Below are 9353 nucleotides of genomic sequence, written 5' to 3'. Positions count from 1 at the left end.
GGAATGATTTTTCTGAAGAACAGCGGGCAGTTTAACTGTTCAGGACAAATAAGCAACTCATGAACAATGAGATTCTGTGTGTATGTGCAGGTGTTTGTGTGTGTAACACTTACTGCGTCTGTTGCGCTGGTGTTGGGAAGAGCAGCTGAATGGGTCTGGACTGCTGTGGCCCGACTCAGTCCCCTCTGAGCTCACTGACGCTCTTTGCTGTTTGCTGTGAGACAAGAACAGAGCCTGAAGTAAATAAACAATTATTCACACATACACCATCTCTTAGTCAGAAAACAGGAGCCAAACCAACCATCAGCTCAGCGCAAACCATGTAAGAAGCTTGCAGATATGGACAGATGGCGGTAATTTCAGGCCTGCAAGGCAAATGACGCTTTCATTACAGCATAGAGACATGCTGATAAGGAAATGGAGCGAAAATAAGGCGATACAGCCTTGTTTTGTCAATAGGCTGAGTCGGTTACAACCACTTTATCATATTTGTTTGATCTCAAAATAAGGCCCGTATTCAAAGCGCTGCTTAACAGCCAAAACAATGGAGTCAAACCAAATTCTTCTGGTGTTTGCATGTCATGCAAAACAGATGCAGAGATGCGGGCAAAGCATCTGCCTGTTATGTTCAATGATAAGGGTACTGCTGGTGAGATCGGAGGGGTGGAGTGTGCATGGAGGGGAAGGCGATGGTGGTTAAAGTGTGGCCGTAGCAGCCCTGTTTGTGACGGAGCACAGATCGGAGCGGCCCCCCTCCTGCCTGATTTACCACTGAGCGTCACTGTCGCTGGGAGGGGCGAGTGAGGCATGGGCTCCGAGCGCGAAGGCACACACACACGCCCCCCGACAGGGACACAAGGTCCAGACGGGGCAGGCAGCCCTTAAGAACGCCACCGGAAGGCCGCACGGCCCTGCGGGAGGACAGGCAACCACACACAGCGGCTTCATTCCCCTCATTATCATCAGAATATTTTTCATACACTTTTACTTAATTGACTTAAAATGAGACATTGTGAATGTGTATGGGTTCCATATATGCAAATACAAGAAATGTGTTTTAAATATGGCTTATACATAGATCCAAAATTAACACTTGCCAATTGATAATAAAAATGTCAATGGCATTTACAAGTATGGGATCAGTAGGATTTTTTATGTTTTTTAAAGAAGTAAACTTAAACTTATCCTCATCAAGGCTGCATTTATTTGATCAAAAATACAGCAAAAAAACTGTATTATTTAGAAATATTATTGCAATTTAAAATATAATTTATTCCTGTGATGCAAAGCTGAATTTTTAGCATCATTACTCCAGTCTTAAGTGTTACACGATCCTTCAGAAATCATTCTAATATTCTGAATTATTATCAATGTTGGAAACAGTTGTGATGCTTCATATTTTTTTAGAACCTGTGATACTTTTTTGATGAATGAAAAGTTAAAAAGAACAGCATTTATTCAAAATAGAATCCTTTTCTAACAATATGAGTCTTTATTCCACTTTGTATTAATTTAACATCCTTGCAGAATAAAATTATTAATTTCTTTTTAAAAAAAAGAAAAGAAAAACATTTTTGAATGATCATGTGACAATGAAGACTGGAGTAATGATGCTGAAAATTCAGCTTTGCATCACAGAAATAAATTATATTTTAATGTACATAAAAATAGAACACCATTATTTTAAATTTCAATAATATTACACAATATTACTGTTTTTTTCCTGTATTTTTTTATTTTTGACCAAATAAATGCAGCCTTAATGTGCAAAAGAAACTTCTTTAAAAAACATTACAAATCTTACTGATCCCAAACTTTTGAATAGCAAACATATATACACTACACAAAATAAATATAAAATGTAATATCATTTAATACCATATAAAGTAATGTAACAAATTCTTCAAACAAAAGCATGTATGTATACATATTGTTTTAGTACATTATATTATATTACCTACTGTGTATTATATGTTATCTTTTTTATATACTGTATACTTTACATATACTACTATGTTTATTTTTACAATTATGCACAATACAATTTCAAGACCTGTATATGTATGGCAGGTACATTTTCTCAAGTTAATTTTGGACCGTACTTACACATCATATGAATTGCTAAAGCAGGGACTATAAAAGCAGGGTACTGAAGCAGGGAGGGTACTGAAGTTATTGGCAGGTCATTTTGGGAAGGAAGTGTGATGTGAGAAATCTAACAGCTAAAAGCAGCAAAAAGCTGGTCTAAGCCAAAGAGTCAAAGAGAAAGAGAGTGATTGTGAGTGCTGAATATGGGTTGGATCAGGGGTTAGAGAGGGACTCAATGGGAGTGATCTGTAAACTAGTGGATTCTTACCTCACTGAAAGAGGAGGAGACATCTGCATCTGCTCTGAGACTCCAGCAGAGTGACACAACTCATCTGGAGCAATAATAGAAGAACACACATACTCAAAGTACTTGTAGAGGAATGATATGGACATTTAATCACAGGAAATGTATTGAGACCTTTGAGTTGTTTTTGCTGGTTGGTCAGGATCTTTCTGATCTCGTTCAGCCAAGCAATCTTCACTTCCACTGTGGGTGCCTATAAAAAGTAGTAAAATAAAACTGCTGTCATTAATTACTCACCCTCATGACATTCCAAACCTGTAAGACCTTTGTTGATCTTTTGAACACAAATTAAAATATTTTTGATCAAATTCGAGAGCTTTCTGACCCTGCATAGACAGCAACACAACTGACACGTTCAAGGCTCAGAAAGGTAGTAAGGACATCGTTAAAATAGTTCATGTGACACAGTGGTTCAACCTTAATTTTAAGCTACGAGAATACTTTGTGTGCAAAGAAAACAAAAATAATGAATTTATTCATCAATTTATTTTCTTCTGTCAGTCTTTGACATGTTCACGAGATTACCACAACACATTTAGTATATCACATATCAGTATTCAGTTGCATTGCTGTTGCTATCATGTTGAGAAGGCACTGTGTTCTGTACTGTGAAAGCAAGTTTGTTTTCAATGACGGAAGATGATGATGTGAAAAATCAGTGGTTAAAATTCATTTTTTTCCATGATACCACAGCAATATTTGAACATTTTGTGTGCTCATCATTTTACAGAGGACTGCTTCTCTAATCATGGCTTTTATCTTCTTTGACTTCTAACCTTCTTTATTTGGAATAACAAGCATCTCCGAACCACAACCTGTAAGAACGATCGATACGTTATGTGTAAATTTTCAAGTGGGTGCTCAAAATATCTATTGTTTTTCTGCTAATATGTGATTCCCACTATTTCCTAAGAATGTGTCGATTAATGTAGACTGTTGTTGTTCTAATTACTTCATTTAATAATAAAGAATGCAACTGACATATTTTGGTTTACAAACTGTTTTGTTTCATCAGTTAGTTTCATCATTAGCACATAGGTAATGCATCCACCATTATTGTTTCGTAATGTGTTTACAGTTTAGCAGCTAAACTTTAGCTGTGGGCATGATTTGCTTGCATATGTGTTAAACAAAAAAAATCCTGTTCCAGGGTATAAAATACATGCTTTTTGTTGGGGTTCCCCTGGTAAATTTGTATTCCAGGGGCTAAATATGACGTTATTGGGGTCGCTTCAACCCACAGACATAAAAAACAACCACGGACTTGGCAACACAGATGTTAGTGCTCGCTAACTTGCTTAAGTACTCCTCTCTGTGCCAATCACAACAGGCTTGGCCAGCTGACCAATCAGAGCAGTAGGCTTATGGAAGAGAGGGGTTTAAAGACATTATGCTCAAAGCTGGTTTGAATGAATGGTTTGAAATCATTGACAAATGACTCTATGTATAAATGTATATTCTGAGAAAATTACAATGTTTTCTGGCCTTGGATGCACTTAAACCTGTTGTAGGGAACATTAGGACATTTTAGACACTTTAAAAACCATATTACCTGCTCCTTAATCAAAAATATCTTAATTTGTGTTTTAACGGGTTTGGAACAAAATGAGGGTGAATAATTAATGACAGAATTTTAATTTTTGGGTGAACTGTCCCTTTAAACATTCTCACCTGTATCACATAGACTTCCTCTCTGCCGCTGTACCAGATCTCAAACTTCTTCACATCTCCTTTGACGTTCTCCGTAATGCCGACTGCACTCATCTGCCGGCACAAACAGCATTTTTACTTACAGATGCAAGTCTGAAAACACACAGCTACCTGCTGTATAAACATGTCATATTCTGTCACATCCTGTGGTGTATGAGCACATTTTATAAACAAGGAAGGAAATGTTGTCATGAGTAAACAAGCTGACATATCCCTATGCATCCACATGCAATGCTGGCATGTGTTTGAGCTTGTGTATGTGCTCCCAGCAGGAAGTACGTGCCGTACCTTAAGACAGTGCTTGAAACTGTAGGAGGGAGTTTTGTCAGCATTCTCTCCATGTTCCTCCCGACGCTTGCAAAAGAGGAGTGCGTGCTCATGTAGGAACAGGTGTCGCTGCATGGGCTTGAAGCGGGCCAGTTCCTTCACACGGGTTGGACCCTTCTTATGACTAATCCACACGCTGAAGGAGCCTTGCATTAGCACACGGCCCAGATTGCTGAGATCCCCCTGCAACATACAACATGTTAACTACGCATTAACACACACAGAGACACTCCAACTCACACACACTTTAAGTTGGTAAAAATGTCACCTCATATCCGGTGATGGCAGTCTGGTGCATTGAGTCATTGACTGACTTCAGCAGATCCAGCATGGCGTCTAGCGCCCCCTGCAGCTCAGAAACTCTCTCACAGCCTGAGCTGTACTTCAGAAGCTCCTATTAGCAAACATACATGCAATTCCTCTGATTTAATAGACAAAATATTCCTACATCGAAAAACAGTTTCTTTATGGAGTAAAATTACACAAGGTTGCTATGGAATTTTATTTACAACCACTGAATAAAAATCTAAAACTTTTTATTTCACAATTCTGCCTTTTTTTCTTACAGCTGAGTGAGTATATGTGACCCTGGACCACAAAACCTGTGGTAAGGGTCAATTTTTTTAAACAGATTTATACATCATACAGAACCTGAATAAATAAGCTTTCCATTGATGCATGGTTTGTTAGGATATTTAGCTGAGATATAACTACTTACAAAACTACTTACATACAAAAAAAAAAAAAAAAAAAAAATATTGAGAAAATAGCCTTTAAAGTTGTCCAAATGAAGTTTTTACCAATGCATATTACTAATCAAAAATTACGTTTTGATATATTCATGGTAGGAAACTTACAAAATATCTTCATGGAACTTGATCTTTACTTAATATCCTAATGATTTTTGGCATAAAAGAAAAATTGATAATTTTGACCCACACAATGTATTTTTGGCTATTGCTACAAATATACTCACTCTACTTAAGACTGGTTTTGTCGTCCAGGGTCACATATATCTCGCAAATGGATGTTATGAACTCACAACTCTCAGTTTACACCGCTTAGACTTTTTTTCTCAGAACTTCGAGTTCACATTTTGCAATTTAGTTTTAAGTTTACTTCTCTCGCAATTCTGCATACAAAATTGCAATTCTGAGAAAAAAGTCTGAAGGGCCTGAATGGTGAGGCATTAATTCACAATATAAAAAAAACTCTCTTATATTTTTATTCTGTAGCAGAAATGAGCTTTCACAGGTTGCATGTGATATAATACCAAATGCAAACCATACTTCAGTTCACATGAACCTGAGTATGCTTGTGTGATTTCCTGATAAAATGGATTTGGCACCATAATATATATAATATAAAAATAAAGTGGAAAGATTCAAAACTTTATATGAAAAGCGCTTCAGCTGAAGCTCAAACCTTTAATAGGAGTTGATATTTTGTAAGGCGCTGGACTGGTTTCAGCAGGTATGAGTCAAGAGCAAGTTTGTGTTCCAGCTTCTTTTGGCACTCCTAAAACACACAGGACATATCTCAGATCTCCTTCTAGGTCCATGCCAGTGTGTTGCAAGTAGTTTTATAGATGGAGATGGTTTTTTGATACCTGGAAGAACGGGCAGTCCGAGAACTGCCTCCATAAGGAATCAGATCGAGGCTTGTTCTGACAGTAACATTCATATAAATGGAAATGGTCTTTCTGAAAACAGACAGATATTTTATGTTAGATATGTTTTGTGAGAAAAAAGCAGAAAGACATGAACAGTAACCTCAAATTAGTCTCATATGGTGGTTTAAACTTCCTCACCCTTTCCAGAAAGCATGCCCCTACTGCCTCAGGGCTCTCCAGACAGCTTTCCAAATCTTGTAGGAAGACACTGGAGAACAGAAGACACAAGTCACACACTTTGGCAACAGTGCTGGGGAAGCTTCTTGCTTGCCAAACTACAATATGTTCATAATTTAAGGTAATTGTATGCAATACACTACCATTCAAAATGTATACAGCAAAAATGGCTTTCTTGTTAGAAGCATAATTCATAAATAAAGTACTTATTTTTCTTTAAATGATTTTGTTTCTCAAGTAAATATATCTTGTTGTAAAAATGTTTACATATATTTACTAGAAAACAAAACAACAAATTATATACTGATATAAACTTTAAAAGGTAAAAATCGAATACAAATCCAGTTTGTACAACATCTGCTGTGCATTATATTCAATATTTACCTTTCAATTATATCATTATATCAACTATTCAAAATTAGTATTAAATCTAATTTTTGAGTACAAACATATACATATATAATGTATTAAACCAGATATAATTTTTTATATTTTTTTTTACTAGTGGGTGCAGCAGTAACACTAACACTATAATTTTGTAAGGATAGCAAAATAAACTGACATATTATACCACAAAATTAAAAAATTCTTCATACACTGGACTACCAGTAAAATTGATTTACAAAATTTGATTTGACACTTTGACCTGACCATGTTTTGTTACATACCTTTCTATCAAAATTATCTGACATTATCAAAAAGAATTAGTTCTGATTTGTTCTTAACTCTTGAGTTCTTGTCATATTTTATTTCCATTTTCTAAACTATAGCGAATAAACTGTGATAATAAATTAAGAAATTTAGAAAAGATAAGACATTTTTAAGGTGTCTGAAAAATTTTGGTTTGACTGTAATTAACTTGTGATTATCAAGATGAATTTGTTCTGACAAAGCTTACATCTGAGCTCTTGTCATATTTTATTAGCATTTTCGAAACTATAGTGAATAAACTGTGACAATGTAAGAAATGTTGAAGGTGTCTGAATAAATTTTGGTTCGACTGTATACGCATAGTATGCTGTACAAATCTAGTATGCACTATATCCAGTATGCATTACAATTACTATGTATTAAATTTAATATGCACTACAAATATGGTGTGACTACACTTAGTATGCACTACACATGTAGTATGCACAAAATCTAGTATGCACAATTAATTTAGCAATTATTTCAGTTCTTTATTTCCCAGTTGTACTATGCTTGTATTCCATCTGTGTAACAGATAAGACTGACTGACACTCAGTGAGAGGTCACACAGCTGTCTATCAGAACCCCCGCTCTGCTGACGAGCTCCCTTCCAGCTGAGCTCTCATTGGCTTAATCAAATCCTTATTTGACCAACAGCCATTTAGCTGTAATTAAAGTGCTTTAATTGGCGTAACGGCTTCCTGCAGTCAACCAATTTGGCAATTTGCCTCACCCAGGGATGAAGACCCAGCAGGCAAGACAGGTTTCAAAGCCACTGACAAACAGAGCTGCACAAACCGATAAGTTTTATTAAAATAAGATGTTTTATAAAGGTGTCTTGAAGTCAAAACTGTGAGTGCGCAGTTGTGTCTGTTTTTCAGAGGCTGAGGATTTGCTGTTTTATCTCACAGGAAACAGAACCATATTTCGGTCTGAAGCTATTGTTTACCATTTTGCTCCTGCCGTTAGCAGCGTTATGAAGTTTGCTGTGTGTGGCCTTGCCTGCTATGGAAGTTGTAGATATCAGGCAAGTTTCCAAACAGCACATCTCTCTTGTTGCGAAGACTTGTTGGCAGGAGCGGAGCAAGAGACGGATTGTCCATTTCAGCCCTGTAGCCCTGCAAATCCAGACAAATAGAGTGAGAGAGAGCATAAACAAATCTACAACATCAACACCTTCAGTGGCACATTCAGAAAAAATGAAGGTCATCTTACCAGGAGCACTGCCAGCAGCTCCTCCACATAGATTCTCTCCGTCTCGATCAGCTCCTTCATCACATGTCTGGAGTCACACACGTTCACAGGGTCATCAGACACATCGGTGTGCCATTTAAACAGACAGTGTCAGACAGCAGACTCACCGTTTGAGCAGATCAGTGCCGTCTTCTCCATCTATACTGTATGGGAGAGAGCTGGCCATCTGATAGTCATGAATCACCTCGATCTGAACCACACAGAAAACACAGAATGATTTTCTTTAGAAACCAGCACATGGTGTTGATTTAATCAAATCACACATACTGCAGCATTTCCTATGGAGGCCCATTTCCAACACTCAATAAAGAAAGGTAATTGTGATTTTTAATTTTATATCACAATTTTTTTTCATGCAATTGCAAGTTTGCACCTCGAAATTCTGATTTTTTTTTTCAGAATTGTAAGATATAAACTCGCAATTGCGTGTTATAAAGTCAGAATTGACTGTATTTTAAATACATTTGTAACTTTTTGTCGCATTAAGATCACATCTTGGAAACTGATGGTAAGGTAAAATCTAAATCACTTTAACTGTATATTAAAGTGAATATACAGTAAAAGATCAATATTTTTAAAGTTTGTCACTTGTCAAATGTGTGAAATGTGATTTTTTTTATTGTATTTGAAATAATAGACAGCTATTTTATTTTTAAATGATTTAAATGTAATTTCCATTACCATATGTTCCACTACACAGCTCTTAGAGTAAATTACAATATTACAATAAATAGTTAAAGATGTGAGGGAAATGACATGCATATTATTCTGTTATGAGACATACAAAATTAAACTAGTGAGAGAGAGAGTTTATTTTCTAAATGTCCACAGTATCATCTTTAGCAGACCAAATGAAAAAGTGCTGTTACCTTCCTAGAGTTTGGGCTTTTCCTTGATGTTCTTTTGCCTGGGAGTGGGAGGTCAAAGGTGAACTTTAAAGTGGAATTAAAATCTGTTTCAAAACAAGAAGAGCAGTTGAATACAACACAGAATTAATATGAATATGTATGCAAAACATTAAGTGGAGCAAGAATATTTTTTGAAGTTTAAAAGTAGTTGCACACTAGTGACCGAAGCCCAAAACATTAAAAGGATAGCCAGGACATTTTTCATTTATATAACACTAATTGT

At 36.2% G+C, this 9353-nt stretch overlaps 1 protein-coding gene across 1 annotated transcript in view; it reads right to left on the bottom strand.

Annotated features, from left to right (window-relative positions):
- Positions 1-9353, bottom strand: part of mcf2a (MCF.2 cell line derived transforming sequence a) — a 30285-nt gene that overhangs the window by 5929 nt on the left and 15003 nt on the right. The window contains exons 14-26 of the mRNA XM_073819976.1: positions 9092-9174; positions 8330-8412; positions 8184-8250; positions 7971-8086; positions 6240-6309; positions 6039-6131; positions 5855-5947; positions 4698-4823; positions 4391-4612; positions 4064-4156; positions 2507-2585; positions 2357-2420; positions 114-214 (exon numbers count right to left, since the gene is read on the bottom strand). Coding sequence (XP_073676077.1) covers positions 114-214; positions 2357-2420; positions 2507-2585; positions 4064-4156; positions 4391-4612; positions 4698-4823; positions 5855-5947; positions 6039-6131; positions 6240-6309; positions 7971-8086; positions 8184-8250; positions 8330-8412; positions 9092-9174 — 1290 coding nt within the window. The remainder of the gene's footprint in view (positions 1-113; positions 215-2356; positions 2421-2506; positions 2586-4063; positions 4157-4390; positions 4613-4697; positions 4824-5854; positions 5948-6038; positions 6132-6239; positions 6310-7970; positions 8087-8183; positions 8251-8329; positions 8413-9091; positions 9175-9353) is intronic.

Source organism: Garra rufa, chromosome 16 (assembly GCF_049309525.1).
Source record: "Garra rufa chromosome 16, GarRuf1.0, whole genome shotgun sequence".
Lineage (NCBI taxonomy): Eukaryota > Metazoa > Chordata > Actinopteri > Cypriniformes > Cyprinidae > Garra > Garra rufa.
Note: the sequence above shows the minus strand (reverse complement) of the source record. Positions and strands in the feature narration are given on the sequence as shown.